This window comes from Eriocheir sinensis, chromosome 38 (genome assembly GCF_024679095.1).
Source record: "Eriocheir sinensis breed Jianghai 21 chromosome 38, ASM2467909v1, whole genome shotgun sequence".
Lineage (NCBI taxonomy): Eukaryota > Metazoa > Arthropoda > Malacostraca > Decapoda > Varunidae > Eriocheir > Eriocheir sinensis.
In genome coordinates, this window is record NC_066546.1 from 14,243,660 (window position 1) to 14,261,115 (window position 17,456).

General features: G+C 43.8%; 1 protein-coding gene across 2 annotated transcripts in view; it reads right to left on the reverse strand.

Annotated features, from left to right (window-relative positions):
• The window catches only part of LOC127008712 (periostin-like), a 40,611-nt gene that overhangs the window by 15,731 nt on the left and 7,424 nt on the right, over positions 1-17,456 (reverse strand). The window contains exons 2-6 of one of the 2 annotated variants that reach the window (XM_050881053.1): positions 13,113-13,221; positions 11,109-11,231; positions 9,020-9,088; positions 8,293-8,455; positions 7,368-7,437 (exon numbers count right to left, since the gene is read on the reverse strand). In XM_050881053.1, the coding sequence (XP_050737010.1) occupies positions 7,368-7,437; positions 8,293-8,455; positions 9,020-9,088; positions 11,109-11,231; positions 13,113-13,221 (534 nt within the window). The remainder of the gene's footprint in view (positions 1-7,367; positions 7,438-8,292; positions 8,456-9,019; positions 9,089-11,108; positions 11,232-13,112; positions 13,222-17,456) is intronic. The other variant, XM_050881054.1, reaches the window with a different exon arrangement.

The window sequence follows — 17,456 nt, forward strand, 5'->3', positions numbered from 1 at the left end:
GAGGTTGCACAAAGGAGTTGAGAGGTGGATGCTGATAACGGAGTCTGAAAGAAGGAAAGGAAAGAGGAAGGAAACTATCATAGACGGGTTATAATATAGATTACACTGATTAGGTGTCTGGGAAAGTGAGCGGACAACACGTACATGAGTTAATATGACCAAGAGGCTGATAAAACACTTTGAATTTGTGCGATGAAGGCAAAAAAAACTAACATGATACAAAAGTTAGTGAAGTGGTGATGTCATAAGTGGTGGTGATGAGGTTAACTGGTTGGTGGTGATGCGTTGTAATGGTGGAATTAAGTGATGTTTGAAGGGGTGATGATGAAGTTAAGTGGAGATGAAGTTAACTGGTGATGAAATTAAGTGGTGATGAAGTTTAGTTGCGCTGAAATGAAACAAATAAACAAAATAAACAAAATAAACAAAACTGCAAGCAAGATAAAGGTCAAACGGAAACAAGAGGGAATGACAGCGATGGCGTTAAGCAAGATGGAAATATGAGAAGATAAAAACACAGAAAACGAAGAAACATGACATAAAAGGCGAGAAAATAGACAAACTTAATTGGCTTTGCAAGATAAAGTGAAAGAAAACAGAGGGACTAACTGAGAGATGAAGTTGAGTAAGATGAAGGTATAAGAAAAGATACAATTAGACAAACTGAAGTGTATAAGAGTAAGGATGAAACTGAACAAGAAAAGTAAAAAAGGAACAAAAAGATACATGTTTAAGAGACACTAGCCAAGAAAATGGAAGACATCTGAAAGAAAGAAAAAAACGGATATGAGATTTTAAGTTACAAAGACCAGAAGAGAAAAATAGTTGTACAAGCTATTGGAGAAGGTAAAAAAAAGGAGTGAGAGAGTTAAGGAAGGGCAAGAAATGTACTGGATAAACGTAGGTATGATAAGGGAGAGAGGCAAAACAAAGGAAGACAAGTCGGTAGAGAGAGAGAGAGAGGGAGTGTGGGAAGGAAGAAGGGATGAGGACAAGGGGAGACAGGATGGTGGAGTGAGGGAAGGAAGATGAGATGAGAGAGGGAGTGAAGGAAGAAAGCTGGGATGAGGACAAGGGGAGACATCTTGGTTGAGAGGAAGTGAGGGAAAGATGGGGTGAGGACAGAGAAAGACAAGTTGGTATATAAATAGAACAAGAAAGACGGGATGAGGACAAGGGGAGACATCTTGGTTGAGAGGAAGTGAGGGAGAGAAGATGGGGTGAGGGCAGAGAAAGACAAGTTGGTATATAAATAGAACAAGAAAGACGGGATGAGGACAAGGGGAGACATCTTGGTTGAGAGGAAGTGAGGGAGAGAAGATGGGGTGAGGACAGAGAAAGACAAGTTGATATATAAATAGAACAAGAAAGGCGGGATGAGAACAAGGTATGCGTGGTAAGTAAAGTAAATACGAGCATACGCTGTAACGGCATGCATGGGACGAAGCAGAATTGTAAGCTATGTTAGTGAAAGCTCAGGCGACGAGGTGACAGAGTATAGAGGGAAGGCGGTGGCCGAGTGGTCAGCGCAAGGAAGAGGTGATCCCTGGGACCCGGGTTCAAATCCCACCGCAAACAACTGATAATTTTCAACCCGACCATCCATCAACCCTAACTTCAGCGACGGGCCAAGCAGGAGTCACTAATCGTCGCGGCAACCACTTAAAATAAAATACGCCCGCGCTACTAACGAGGTGGGGCCGTCCTCAATGCCCCTGAAGTGAGCCAACCGACGCATGAGCAGCAAAATAAAAGGGGAAAGCTACGCGCACGCAGTCACACACATACAGATGCACACACACACACACGCAGCTATTAGGATGCAGTGGAAGAAAGGTATTGGCGACAGTGCGCGGACTCAGGGACTCTCTCCGACTTGGGTGACTGACCGCTCTCTCTCTCTCTCTCTCTCTCTCTCTTAACCTTGAGTCTTGCGTCCAGTAGAGAAAGCGCATGCGACACGATTCTCTCTCTCTCTCTCTCTCTCTCTCTCTCTCTCTCTCTCTCTAATACCTGCCGTGACGTGCATGCTCGGACGGGTGAGGTCGTGTCTTGCTGGGGGGGGCGGGGTCAGTGTTGCAGTGTCCTGTCTAACCATTGTGCAAGGTTAGGGTTTAGTGTTGCGTGTTCTGTTTGTGTTGTGTTGAGGAAATGTTTGTGCTTTTCGCGTTGCATAAGAACATAAGGAGTCTGCAAGAGGCCGTTATGTGTTCTTTGATGTGTTCTGGTGCAATGTTTAGTTTGCGATGTTTGTTATGTTCTCGAGCACTAACAACGTCTACGTCAATGATTATGATCTATTAACGTTTGCCTATTAAGACTTGCCTATTAAGTTTGACGTACGCAAAGACAATTATATAACGTTAAAGTATTTAGCGCTAGGTTCAATAATTATGGTCCATCAACGTACTTTTAATGTTAAAATGGCCTAAGATTTGCATGCTTAGATTGACGAAAGAAAGGGTACTATGATGTAACGTGAGGATATTTAGATTAGTATAAGGAGATATGCTATACACCCAATGTAGTCTACTAATACATAAACTAAAAAGAAAATCACGATATGACTTTGGTTGTAATTTGGTGTGAAGTAAATAAACATACTTTCCCTTCAGACTGACTCTTCAGATTAACTTTAACAAACATACGGCGCGTTACAATAAATTTAGTCATGTAACACAAGAATCCATCAATTATGCTCCAGTAACCCTCACAGCCAGCCCCTTGCTCGTCTTTCCCATCCCACGACACCTAGAGTAGCCCCCCTTAAACGGTGGCCAATTACGCGTGTCAGAGGAGCGAGGGGACGAGGCTGCGGGGCCATCCATCATGCTAGCCAATGACAGCCGACGGAAGAGGAAAGGGGGAGGGGCTTGTCCGTCATGCTTATCTAAACAGACGATGATTTACAGGCGCCCTTGAAGACTTTTTTTATTGAGTGACGATTAACTGTATTTACGACTGGAGATTTTGAAGTGGTGGTAGTAGTAGTAGTAGTAGTAGTAGTAGTAGTAGTGTGTGTAGTGCCGTAACATATTATAATTCTATATATAATTTCGTTTCGCCATTGTCCGACAGTCATTACAATACAAAGAACTTTCCATCACACACACACACACACACACACACACACACACACAGAGGAGGGATCGACGCCCAAACACGCCAAACCAAAGACCCGCACATAATGGAGATATCCGTTAAATTAGGGATGACGTCATTGTGAATATCACGTGACCCGCACCACCACCACCACCACCTCGGATAGCAACAGCCCTTATATTCCGGAGGGCCAAGATGGTCTTAATAGAGAACCTCCCTTACCACTCCTCTTCCTCCTCCTCCTCCTCTTCCTCCTCCTCACTTCCTGCATGTGGAGTCTTCTTTTTGTTTCATGCACAGATGTTGTCGTTTCTTTGCTTGAATGAAGACAAGCAAAATGACATCAACAAAAGGACGAAAAGAACTTGTATTTGAATTTGAAAGAGTGAACATGATGAGTATAATGGCTGTTCCTCTTCTTCCTCCTCCTTTCCCTTCCTTCTTCTCACCTTCCTCCTTTTCCTCCTACTACTCCTCCTAATCATCATCATCATCATCATCATCATCATTAATGGCTCCATAAACACACAACATCCATCAGACATGTTCTCCACTCTCTATTAATTAAATTCTCAACACACCCCACTTCCCTCCATCCCCCCCACCTATCCCCCAACCCCAACCTCCTTCCCCCCATTACGGATATGTTGACCTACTACTCCAGAGGTCAGGGGGACGGAGGGGGGAGGGGGGGAGGGGGGGAGGTGACCCATTGTTCTTCCTCCTCTCCCGTTTAACACAGCCTCCCGCACATCCTCCGTCATCTGAGTTCATTCTAATTAGTGGCGGGATGAGGAGGTGTGTTAAGATAGGCAGGTGAGGAGGAGGAGGAGGAGAAAAAGAGGTATGAGAAAAAGATTAAGGAAGGAGGAGGAGAAAAACGTGTGAGAAAAAGATTAAAAAAACGGAGGAGGCGGAGGAGAAAAGGTGTGAGAAAAATATTAAGAAAGGAGGAGGAGGAGAAAAAGTGAGAAAAGATTAACAAACAGAGGAGAAGGAAGAGGAGGAGGAGGAGGAGAAAAAAAGGGTATGAGAAAAAGATAAACGAAGGATTTAAGAAAGAAACACATAAGAAACAGAGGAAGAACAGGAACGAGAAAAGAGGAAAAGAGGAAGAGGAGAGGAACAAGAGCAGCTGGTTAAAGAAATAGAAAAAAAGAAACATGAATAAGATGCAGAAAAAAAAGAAAATAAAGATAATGATGGTAAAGAGGAAGATAGATGAAGATAGACAGAAGAAAGAAGAGAGAACAGTCCAACCTCTTCCCCAATTTAATTCTAGTTTGCTTGAAGATAATTATATAAAAAAAGAAAAAAAGAAACCACAAAAAATATAAACCGCCTGAAACCAGACCCAAGAGCGAGAGAAAACGGAGCCAGAGAAAACGGAAAGAAAAGAAAGAGAGGACGAGAGAAAAGAAAGCGTGTATGTGTGAGTGGGTGGGTGTCAATGCTAAAGAAACCAAAACTGTATAAGGTATCGAATCCCTTTGTTGGCGTCTATGAAACACCTCGATCCTCCTTGCTGGTGGTGGTGGTGGTGATGGTGGTGGTGGTCCCGCGATGTAACCACCCACCGCTTCCACCACCACCTCCACCACAACCACCTCCACCTCCACCCCGCCTGAAGCCCACTTTCTCTGACCTCTCCTCGCGGGTACAACAAAGAAAGATTATCAAAGTTATATTTAGAATTACTGTAGTTCTGCTTTTCTCGATATCTTTCCAAACCGTCGACTTTCTATATATATTTACTTTTATTTATATATATGGAACTTTTTTATTCTCTCTCTCTCTCTCTCTCTCTCTCTCTCTCTCTCTCTCTCTCTCTCTCGTCATTACCAGTTCGGCACAGTCACGCTTCGGCCCGTTAGCGGCACAACCATCGCTTTTGTTGTTGTTGTTGTTGTTGATGTTGTTGCCTACCATGACTTGCTCTTTCCCTTCCTTCATTTCTTTCCTACTTCCTTTTCCTCCTTCCTCCGGCTTCTGTTTGTTTCTCTATTTCCCTTCTTTATTTTATCTCCTTCATTCCTTCAACCCTCTCTCTTTTGTTTTTCTTTCTATTCCTTCCATATTTTTGCCTTTCTCCGTTCTTTCCCTATTCCATCTTTCTGTTCTCTTCCATTCCTTCTCTATTCCCTTCTTCCATCTTTCTGTCGTCCAACATTTTTTCTCTTCTACTCATTCATATTTTCCTCCTCCTCCATTTCTTCTCTCTCCTCCTCTCCCATCCTTCTGTCCTTCATTCCTTCTCTATCCTCCTCTTCCATCTTTGTTATCCTCCATTCATTCTCTCTTCTCCTGCTCCATCTTTCTCATCTCCTCCTCCTCCTCCGTTCCGTCTCTCTTTACTTAACGGTATCCCAAAATTCATCTCCCGTTCACCTGATGTCTCTTCTGTATATAATATAAATAAACATATAAAGAAACAAAGAAAACAAGAAAGAAAGAACGACAGAAAGAAGAAACAGAGGAAGAAATATGAAAGAAAGAAAGAAATGTTGATGTTTTACCCTGATGGAGATATTTTAAGAAACGTAATCTCTGTAGGAAGTTGACGATTATGGCCAATTTTCGACTTCAGAAACCGCAACCAATTAACGTAACGTACATGACATCAAAACCCAGTCCCATTCTTTAAGTAGCCGAGCCCCACCAAGTAAGTATATCCTGACCCAGTAAATCAATAACATAACACTACTACATCCCTAGGCTAACTCTTCTTCATTAACAGCTAAACCGGTATTCCCAGACCCTTCCGCCTCACATCAACTATTTACAAGGGCCAACAAGGAGATTAATCGGTTTCTCAGTTCTTTTTTTTCTGGTTCATGGTACAGAGGTTTTGTCAGACTACCTCCAGGGTCATAAAACTGCAACCTCTACCTCTACGAATGCCTTGTCAAATGTATGTGCTTGGAGGCCGAATTCTCAGACGCTTTCCAACGGCCACAAAGATTAGTCGGGTTTTTCATTATATTTTTTTTACATACAAGATGCAGAAGCCTTATCAAACTATCTATAGGCTCAGAAAACTACCCCTGGATATTCTTTTTTTTACGACAAAGGAGACAGCTCAAGGGCACACAAAAAAGGAAACAACGATAACGCAAAAAAGCCCGCTACTCGCTGCTCCTAAAAAGAATCCAAAGAGGTGGCCGAAAGATAGGTCAAATATGTACAGAACTCTTACGAAAGGGCTTTTTTTTTATTATTGTTTTCTTTTTTTTGTGTGCCCTCGAGCTGCCTCCTTTGTTGTGTGTTACAGCGCCGAAGTGTTCAGAAAATGGCCACACGTTTTGGGTCCATTGGATATAACGGTTCGGGGTGTCTCGGCTCGGCTACCGGGGAGGGACTGGACAAGACACTGCCTCAGGTATATGTGTTTACGCTCCCCCCTCTGCTCCATCCCTCCTCCTGCTCCTTATGTGGGTGTGGTGAAGTCAGTCTCTCTCTCTCTCTCTCTCTCTCTCTCTCTCTCTGGATGAAAACATTTGAAAGGAGTGATTACGGATATATACAAACCACACATTGTTTATAAATATCGTGTGTGAGAGAGAGAGAGAGAGAGAGAGAGAGAGAGAGAGAGAGAGAGAGAGTTATGGAGTGTAAAATATCGTGACCGCTTTCTTTTTTTTTTTCTTTCTTTCTCCCTCGTTTTTTTCTTCCTTGTAATTATTTTTTATACATTGCTTCTCTCTCTCTCTCTCTCTCTCTCTCTCTCTCTCTCTCTCTCTCTCTCCCCTTGACTTTTCCTTCAGGCTGTTTGGTTTCCCGTCATCCTTTTCCTCCTCCTCCTCTTTCCTTTCGCTTGAAGTTCGCGTAAACAAATTATCTGATCATACAAAGATGAAAGCAAAGACAATGACAAATGGAAGGCTGAACACACACACACACACACACACACACACACACACACAAGGTTACAGCACGAGAAAACATACAAACGAGAGAGAGAGAGAGAGAGAGAGAGAGAGAGAGAGAGAGAGAGAGAGAATGATAATAGGTGAGAGAGATAGAGTTTCTCTCAAGATCAGAAACCCATAAAGTTAGCGGAGCTTGCGGGAGAGAGAGAGAGAGAGAGAGAGAGAGAGAGAGAGAGAGAGAGAGAGAGAGAGAGAGAGAGAGAGAGAGAGAGAGAGAGAGAGAGAGAGAGTTTGCTAGAGCGGTGAGAGTTCCATGACGCCACACACACACACACACACACACACACACACACAAACACCACACACACACACACACACACACACGAACACACTCACCCCTTCCACCAGGCGGGGCGGCGGTTCATGAAGTCGAAGAGGCCGGTCCCAGGGCGCCTCCAAGGGTTACCTGAGGCGCGGAGGTGAGAAGGAACAGGTAAGCTATCAATTAATAAACAAATACATAAACAGAAGTAAATAAATCAACATAAGTAAAGAGGAAGGAAGGTGGGAAAGGAACAGACAGGTAAATCAATCAATCAATAAATTAATATACAAATAAATAAAGAAAGAAAGGAAGAAATAGGAAAAAAGAAAGACAAAGAAAGGAAAGAAAGAAAGGAAGCAGTCAATAAATAAGCTTAGAAATAAATAAATGAATAAAGAAGGAAAGAAGAAGGAACGAAACGTTTGTAAGAATAAATACATATGTTGTTAAGCTAATACATTGTCATTATTAAAACCAGGTGTAAAAGTAATCATTCTTTTTTCACTTATTACACAAAACCAATATCAACATGAACCTTGAAAACCAACAACCCTTTCATAACATTTCCGATAATCTTACTCTCAACTTTCAACAGACCTTTTTTAATTATTGTTTTTGTTCTTCTATAAAGTTTTCCCTTGAAACTAAATAAGCTCTCCATTCATCATTCAGTTTAAGGCCTCAATTGACTCAACAGCCCTTTTAAGAAGATAATTTAGTTGTTCTCTTCAAGTTGATTAAAGTGTTTGTGCAAGATAAGAAATATAAAACAAATATTCTTTTTAGCGCAACTTTCTTCAGCATTAAACTTTTTTATGTAGTTTATGAGGTCAAGGAAAGTCAAGTGTAGTATTTTCAACCTTACTTTTTTCGCATCAAATCTATTTAACGACTGATTGATTAGGTCAGGTGTTTCTAAAGTAATTCCCCCTTTAAGTTTTCCTACAGTCATTATCCTTCAAGTTGCCTCTGTAGTAACTCCCCGTCATCACTCACCGAAGGGGTTGAATGGGCTGAAGGGGAAGGAGGGGCGGTAGGAGAAGGTCGGGGTGCTGTCCACGTCCTCGGTAAACTCCACCTCCTCGTCGGGCTCCGGGGACGCCTCCTCGAAGCTCGGCCCCTCCACCCGCTCCCCATCCAAGTCTCCGCTGAAGTGCGTCTGTCGGGCCGCCAAGCACCGTCAAGTAGGGGATCAGATAGCAAGTACTCAAGACTGCCGCGACCACCTTAGCTCGGGTGTAAAGGTGTGTATAGTGTAGCCTGCGCACTCACTCTATTCTGGCGCACTTCCGGCACCTCCACTCAAGGGAAACTGATGTGTTAACTGTTCTTTATGTGTTTTTCGTATTGCAGGAAAGGCAGCCTTGAAATCAGTCTGTCAGGTGTTATGGAGGCGTGTATCCTATCCTAAGCCCTCTATTCTGACGTGCGCGAAATACTGTCACATTTAAGGGAAACTTTTTTTTTTTTACAACAAAGGAGACAGCTCAAGGGTACAAAAAAAGTAAACAATAATAGAAAATATAAAAAGCCCGCTATTCGCTGCTCCCAAAAAGAATTCAGAGGTGGCCGAAAGAGAGGTCAATTTCGGGAGGAGAGGTGTCCTGATACTGTTTACTACTGTTGTCAAAGCTGTTAACATCACCTTGCTACAGACTCGGGTATAAGCGTGCATATTTTACCGTGAACCATCGTTTCTGACATGCTAGACGCCCCTACTTACTTTCTGGGGAACTTTTTGGTGCTTGATGATTGAACCGTTTATCACTTCTCTCAAGGTTGTCACGATCACCTTGGTAGAAACAAATATATAAAAGTGTATATTCTCTCCGGATCACACTATTCTGGCACACTCTGGAAAGATGGGGAAGATAGAAGGAGAGAGATAAAAAAGAAAATAAAGAACGAGAATAAGAACAAGAACAAGAGGAGTAGGAGGAGGATGGGAGAGAAGAATGAACAGAAAAAGAAGAAAAAAAAGTCGAAGGAGAAAGAGAACGAGGATACTGTTTGTTGTTGATAATTTGAAATAAGTGAAATAAACTGTTACGCATTATGATTAAGGCAACTTTGATAGCATGCCTTTTTGTGCTTCTTTTCTGCACCCCTATTTCTGTGTGCGTAAGGCTCGCATTCTTGGACGCTTTCAACTCTCACAACAAAATATCTAATGCCCTTAAATAGATCAATCGGGTTCTCATGAGCACAATTTCGCATTCAAGACACAGAAGATATCAATCACGTGCGCATTATGTCTGTCCTGAGCACTATTCAGATACACTCAAGGCTCTTCGATACGTTTTGATATTTGCGTTTATATTGAACTATTTCTTGTTGCTAAGGCACCCCTGCATACTTAGCTTCGTATCACGTGCTGCCAGTGTGTAGTCTGCCTCAAGCACAATGTTCCGGCATACTTGAGGCTCCTCCACACCACACAGACATTGAGGAAACTCGGTGCGGGTGGATGAACTGCTTTTTATCAAACTATGGCCAGATTTGGTGACTTTGGTTTAGTCTCAGATATCAAGCTGTAGATCATTAATTCTTAGTACTCTTCTGGTAGTTTTATATCACAAACTTAAGGGGCTATTACACTGGGCAAATTTTCCGTGGATCTTCAGTCAAACCACGATTTCCGCCGGCGTGGTTCTTATATTACCTTGGTTTTCTGACGTGTCCACATTTTCCAAAGCTACGGTAGATTTCACCGAAGAACGACGGTATTACTCACCATCATCATCATCAGCAGCAGCAATAACAAGAAACAAATGAGAGACACGCCAGCGGAAATCGTGGTTTGACTGAAAATCCACGGAAAATTTGCCCAGTGTAATAACCCTTTTAGAAGATTTTTGTATTTCTTTTCAACCTGAACTGTTTTACAACGTAGTTAAGGCAGGCTTGATCACATTAGCATAGCCTCAGGTATTGCAAAGATAATCAAAGAAAATAATGGTGTTAGGTGTGAATTTAGGGCTGCGTGTAATGTCTTATAAATGGTGTCGAGTTTAATAGGTCTCAAATTTAGTGGTTAGGTGTTATACGAATTAACCTTACTGACGATTCTTGCAATTTTGGTTGGTGATATGTCTTAGATTCGTTGTTAATCATAATAAGTCTTAAGTTCGGTGCTGGGTGTCAGACGTCTTAAATTTGGTGTTGGGTGTAATATCCTCACTGCAGATCCTTGGTGGGGTCGAGGCGGCTCTGGTTCCCTCAGGTGTTAAGAGGCGCATATTACCTTAAGGAGTTCTCTATTTCAGGCCCTCGAGGCATCTCTAAGACACCTTGGCTGAGTATGATCCTCACGTGGAAGGTCGTATCAGCGAATCTCTTATTATTCGTATTGTTATTGTTGCTAGATTTTTACTGCCCTCTTTAAGTTCTTCAAGTGTGACGATTTTATTAAGACGCGCTTGGAATAGTCAAAGTGTTGTTGTTGTTTAGTGAAGGAAACAGATCAAGGGCAAAAACAAAGAAAAAACAAAAAATAACAAAAAAAAGCTGTTTTCTCCTCAAACCTGTATATCAATGTGTACTCTTCTGCTATACAAAGGTTTCAAATGACATCCAATGAAAATTAAACCATATAAAACAAGAAAAAAAGGTAGTTGTTTACTCCTGAGACCTGTATGTGTTTGTGTAAATTCTTAAAACTCAAAAAAATGTTCAAATTCAATCCAGTGAAACATTAACATTATACTAACAACATCTCTAAGTAGTGCAAGACATTCTCAGATACAAGACTGACGTGAACTAAACTAACTTATTCCTAACTAACTAACTAACTGATTCCTTCGTGTACTCACCCTCAGTCCATCATCAATCCCCTCGCCGAAGGTGCCGGAAATAGCCTCCAGTCCTTCGTAGCCTTCCGGAGACTCCCTCGCTTCTTCAGTGGTTCGTAGTCTCAGGGGCAGGGACGCTTCCACCTGCAGATACGGTCACGAACATTGCTCATTAGTCACTACCAGCTCGTCCCTTCGTCTTCCTGGTCTTCCTCGCCGCCTCCAGACACGCACATTACGGCCCATATTCCCAAGCATTTCGGGGCTCACACCAACATTAGACAAGGCAACCGGTAGCAGAGACGGGCCAAATTTGTGGCTTTACCGTGTAGCAGCGACGGGCCAAATTTGTGGCTTTACCGTGTAGCAGCGACGGGCCAAATTTGTGGCTTTACCGTGTAGCAGCGACGGGCCAAATTTGTGGCTTTACCGTGTAGCAGCGACGGGCCAAATTTGTGGCTTTACCGTGTAGCAACGACAGGCCAAATTTGTGGCTTTACCGTGTACCAGCGACGGGCCAAATTTGTGGCTTTACCGTGTAGCAGCGACGGGCCAAATTTATGGCTTTACCGTGTAGCAGCGACGGGCCAAATTTGTGGCTTTACCGTGTACCAGCGACGGGCAAAATTTGTGGCTTTACCGTGTAGCAGCGACGGGCCAAATTTGTGGCTTTACCGTGTAGCAGCGACGGGCCAAATTTATGGCTTTACCGTGTACCAGCGACGGGCCAAATTTGTGGCCTTAGGGTGATTTTTTCTCATTTTTCTCGCTTAGAGGGACCATTAAGAAACATGATCCCCGCTGCTACCGGGTTGTAGAGGTTGAGTTGGTATTTCCATAGGTAGTTTATCGAGCCTAGTGATAGTTTAACAAGGGTTCTGCACCATGAACGTGTAAACCACTTATGAGAACCCGACGTTAAAAGTACAGAGGCTTTGTCAGACTACCACCAGGGTCAGAAAACTACCCAAGAAAGTGCCCACAACTCCCATGGCGCTGAAATGTTTAGGAATACGAAACTTAGACGCATAAGGCTCCCACATCAATTATTTCTAAGCATCAAAAAGGAGGTTACACGCGTTCTCATGTGGATTTTTCAAGTTCACGGTAACAGAGGCTTTGTCAAACTACCACCAGGGTCAGAAAACAACCCATTAAGTGCCCACAACTCCCATGAAAGCCTCGTTAAATGCATATGAGTGGGCGCCGAAGTGTTTTAGAATATGACCCCCAGACATTTAAGACTCCCACATCAGTTATTTAAAAACCAAAAAAAGAGGTTAGAAGCGGGGTTTTTTTACGTTTATGGTATAGAAACTGTCAAACTACCATCGGGTTCAGAAAATAACCCATTAAGTGCCCACAACTCCCATGAAAGCCTCGTTAAATGGAAATGCTTGGGCCCCGAACGTTGAAGGAAATGGAACGCATCCCCCCTTAATTCCTCTCCACTACTTCTTCCCTGGAGACACAGAGGTTCCCGGTGACCATAAAGTCCATAATCACTGCCTCCCTCCGCCGGTTTGTTTGCCCATAGTCTGGAGATTCATGTTTCCCTCGGGGTGGGTGGGGGGAGGGGGGGGTAATGAATTCTGGTTGTCATTGTGTAAATCTGCCTCGTCCCCACCAGCGTTGCCAGACTGCCGCTCTCCTTCTCTTGTCTTTTATTTATTTTTTTTACTTTCTCTCTCTCTCTCTCTCTCTCTCTCTCTCTCTCTCTCTCTCTCTCTCAATAAGCTTTTAGCCCCTCTCTATCTTTATTCAATCTCTCCCAAGGTTACTTATCTTACCCACCCCCTCCCGTATCTTTAAGCTATTTCCATTAAGATTACCTCTCAAACCCATTTCCTATATCTTTAATCTGTCATTTCCATTAAGATTACCTCTCAAACCCATTTCCTATATCTTTAATCTGTCTTTCCCAAGGTTATCTTTCTCGGCCCCTTTCTACTTAAGTCATTTCCCTTAAGTTGAACTCTCTCACTATCTTGAGTTGTCGTTCCCAAGGCATCCAAAGTCACTCACCTGTTCCTCGATGGTGTCCGAGAGTCTGTCGATGGCTGTGTTGAGCGAGGAGCTGATCTGGTCCATCGTGTCCTGCAGGCTGTCGAGGCGCAGCTGCTTCTGCATGTTCCTGTCAACACACAAGACACACAATCATTCACTAGGGAGATACATACACCTGAGCTTGCTAATTAGGTGTTCAGGTGTGGTGGTGTGGCTATGTGGGGGCTGGTGTGTGATTGTGTGTGTGTGTGTGTGTGTGTGTGTGTGTGTGTGTGTGTGTGTCCAGCAAACGTACGAATACGCAAAAACTTTTAATCATAACTCAATATGGAGGAAAGATAAACCGCAAATGTGTGTGTGTGTGTGTGTGTGTGTGTGTGTGTGTGTGTGTGTGTGTGTGTGTGTGTGTGTGTGTGTGTGTGTATGTGTGTGTACGTGCGCCAGGTTGTCGAATACATACATAAAACATACATAACACTTACACAAGGAAAAGAAAGCCAAACCGCAAACGTGTGTGTGTGTGTGTGTGTGTGTGTGTGTGTGTGTGTGTGTGTGTGTGTGTGTGTGTGCAGCCGTTCCCCGAAGAAGCCATGTGAGTAAGCGTGTTGACAAAGCGTTATACGAAGAAGACGGGAAGAGGAGTGGAGGAGAAACGTGGTAGGTAAGGAGGGAGGGAGGAGGGAGGAGGGAAGAGAAAGGGGGAAGGGGGGAAAGGCGGGGACGGGGAACACTGGAAGGCAGAACAGAGGACGGTGGGAGAGAGAAGGTTCATGGGGGTGTGTGGTAAACGGAGGAAGGAGGAGGAGGAGGAGGAGGTGGAAGAGGAGGAGCAGGAGGAGGAGGAGGAGGAGGAGGAGGAGGAGGAGGTGGAAGAGGAGGAAGAGGAGGAGGAGGAGGAGGAGGAGGAGGAGAAAGAACCGAGGGATAACAGGTGTGCGAAAGGAGGTGAAAGAGAGAGAGGATGAAAGAGAGAAAGGGCAGGGAGAGGGCGTGGCTAAAAGGTTAAAGGCCGGGCGCGAGAGTAAGGGCCAAGGGAAAGCAGCCTCGTGGGTCACTGCAAAACAAAGGCTCAAGAGTACGAAAAAAAAGGCTCCGTAAAAACAAACGGGAAAGGTAATTCAATCTCACGAAAACCAGTAAAGATGAAAAAGAGGATAATGTATCACGGCACGACGATCAAGCTTTGGCAGAGAAGAATTCCGAACCTTAAAAGAACAGAGGAAGAGAGAGAACCGAGTCAGGTGTGGTAATAGAGACTTTTAAGACGCTGCGCTGTATCCAAGACGCCGGAGAGAGGACACGGGTCAGTCAGGAAGAGCCGATTTCACAGAACCGAGTCAGGTGTGGTAATAGAGAATTTTAAGACGCTGCGCTGTATCCAAGACGCCGGAGAGAGGACACGGGTCAGTCAGGAAGAGCCGATTTCACAGAACCGAGTCAGGTGTGGTAATAGAGAACTTTAAGACGCTGCGCTGTATCCAAGACGCCGGAGAGAGGACACGGGTCACTCAGTAAGAGCCGATTTCACAGTCCAAAACAGTGTCTTCGTAACAGCCCGAACCAAACTAAAGAATCCCATACAATCCAAAATGGTGAGGCCTTCGATGCCACACTAAACACACAAGACTTTTCCGGTATAGTTTCATGAAATTTGTGAACTTAAATATAAACACCAGACACTATACAAGGAAGTTTCGAAGGCTCTGGTATTGGTTTGGGAGCTTACTAACCCGTCATGGGGAACTGTGAAACTGGCCCTAAGGGATTGATAGTCCTAATCCTGCTTTCCTTGTTCGACGCCTCAAGCAAAGAGGATGGACATGTCTTCCTACTTACTTGCCCATTAGTGATTCACATCCTTGGCGTTTCCCGGGTTTTAGTTTTGTTGTTAATTAGGCGTTCTCTTATTTTTGTACAGCAGACGCTTGGAAATTCTTTGTTTGTCGCCTCAAGCAAAGTAAAAATGATGTACAGATCTTCCTACTTACTTGCCCATTAGTGATTCATATCCTTGGCGTTTCCCGGGTTTTAGTTTTGTTGTTACTTAGGCGTTCTCTTATTTTTGTACAGTAGAGGCTTGGAGATTATTTGTTTGTCGCCTCAAGCAAACTAAAGAGGATATACACGTCTTCCTACTTACTTGCCCATTAGTGATTCATATCCTTGGCGTTTCCCGGGTTTTAGTTTTGTTGTTACTTAGGCGTTCTCTTATTTTTGTACAGTAGAGGCTTGGAAATTCTTTGTTTGTCCCCTCAAGCAAACTAAAGAGGATATACACGTCTTCCTACTTACTTGCCCATTAGTGATTCATATCCTTGGCGTTACCCGGGTTTTAGTTTTGTTGTTACTCAGGCGTTCTCTTATTTTTGTACAGTAGAGGCTTGGAAATTCTTTGTTTGTCGCCTCAAGCAAACTAAAGAGGATGTATTTGTCTTATTTCGTAACTCCCTTTAGTCACTCAGCTTCTTGTTAAGTTTTCAAATCACCTCAAGCAAACTGAAGAGGATATTAAATGTCTTTCTTCTTAACTGCCCTTAAAGTCATTCAGCTTCTTGTTATTCATTGGGTCTTTGTTATGTTCTTCTCTACTAATATTTTTAAACATCAGAAGCTTTTAAGTCCTGGATCTTAAACTACAGACCATACAGGCCTTGATTTATAGAGCCAGTCTTAAGTGTGCTTTTTCTTTCCTTTATTTGTGTGTATGAGAAACATGGGAAGCGTGTCTGAGTGAGTCCTTGCACCTTGAATACTCTTTATGCAGCAGACTTCTTGTTTGTTGTTTCCTGTTTCCTTTTCCGTATTTTCATTCTAAGCAAAGCAAAGTCTTGGGAACCTTGTCTCTGAGTCACCCACGCCCTTGGACACGCTGCAGACATGAGAACGCAATGCTTTTGACAAAAAATAAATAATGAAAGAATGTTGCCCTTGACCAAGCTGCTTCCTCGGTCATCTTCAACACGCCGCCCATGGCAACAATAAGCTCCTGACATGCATAGAATCATCATGGAGTTGTCTTATTGCAACAGTGTGAAATGTGTTGCGTCTGTTGGGTACAACAATAAACGGCCCATGACGAGCACAACAACGTATTGCATCCGTGTCTTCAGCGGGCAAGGCGGAAAACGATTTGAAGGTCAGATAGGACGGTAGGCAGACAGAGGCGTGGAGGGCGACGGAGGGTTGAGAGGAGGAGGAGGAGGCGGAACACGGTGCGGCTGGTTTGGTTGCTGGCTGGAGGCGGGCGCGGTGGCAGGTTGCAGAGACAAAGAAAAGAGTTTGGGATCCACGGAAGGTTTTTGTCGGCTGTTGTAGTTGTTACCGATGCTGGCGGTGCAGAGAATGTATGCTTAACGTTGATACTCTTCATGATTACAGAGAATGCCGGAAGTTGGTATATAGAAAGAAAAAAATGTTACCGATGCTGGCGGCGCAGAGAATGTATGCTTAACGTTGATACTCTTCATGATTACAGAGAATGCCGGAAGTTGGTATATAGAAAGAAAAAAATTGTGCAATGAAAACATAATGACTGTGGCACGAACGAGAGAAATCTGTTCCTAGAAACCGATGTGAGTCAAGAGTTCACGAGAACTTCCGACGCGGCGTTCACGTTGAGGTAATAATTCTCGCTAAAAGCCGTGTTCACCCAGACGGCTCTCACGACGCTCATCAAAAGTATGTAGCTATTTCCCGACCTTAGCGGGGAGCAAGGGCGCGGGACACGACATAAACACCCTTTTAAAAATCTTCACTCAAGTCCACCCGCGCAGGAAGCCATATTACACGGACACCAGCCGAGTCACACGCAATGATTTTATTTTATTTTTACAGCGAGGGAAGCAGCTCAAGGGCAAATACAAACAACAACTAAAAAGACCGCCTCAACAAAAGAAAGGGAGAATGCGTGGCCATAAAAGACGTCTATTTCGGAAGACGAGGAGAATGCAATGAGGATGTTGTTTGTTTCTCCGATCCCTGTTCTCCCATGCAGGATATTCAGGGAAAGTCAACAGGAGACACAATTAAATAAGTAGGCCATGACTCTGAGACAGGATGAGCTTTCGGCCAATAAACATAACCAGTTCCTCAAGTACAGGAATCCTTATCAATTCATCGCTGTCATTCCTATTCGTTTCAGGTTGTCGTTCCTGTCACAATAATAATAAGAAAAATGAGCATGATATATTCGCCACACCTACCGGATCAGTCCCTCGCCCCCCAAACACACACGGGGCAGCACCAGGGTAAGCGAGGGTGACCTACAGATGCGATGGAGGCGGCGAGGGAAGGGTCAAAAAAAGTCGCCGAGAACCAGTTTGGGGGAAGACCTCCGCCCGGCGCCCGGCAGGAAGCGTCAGC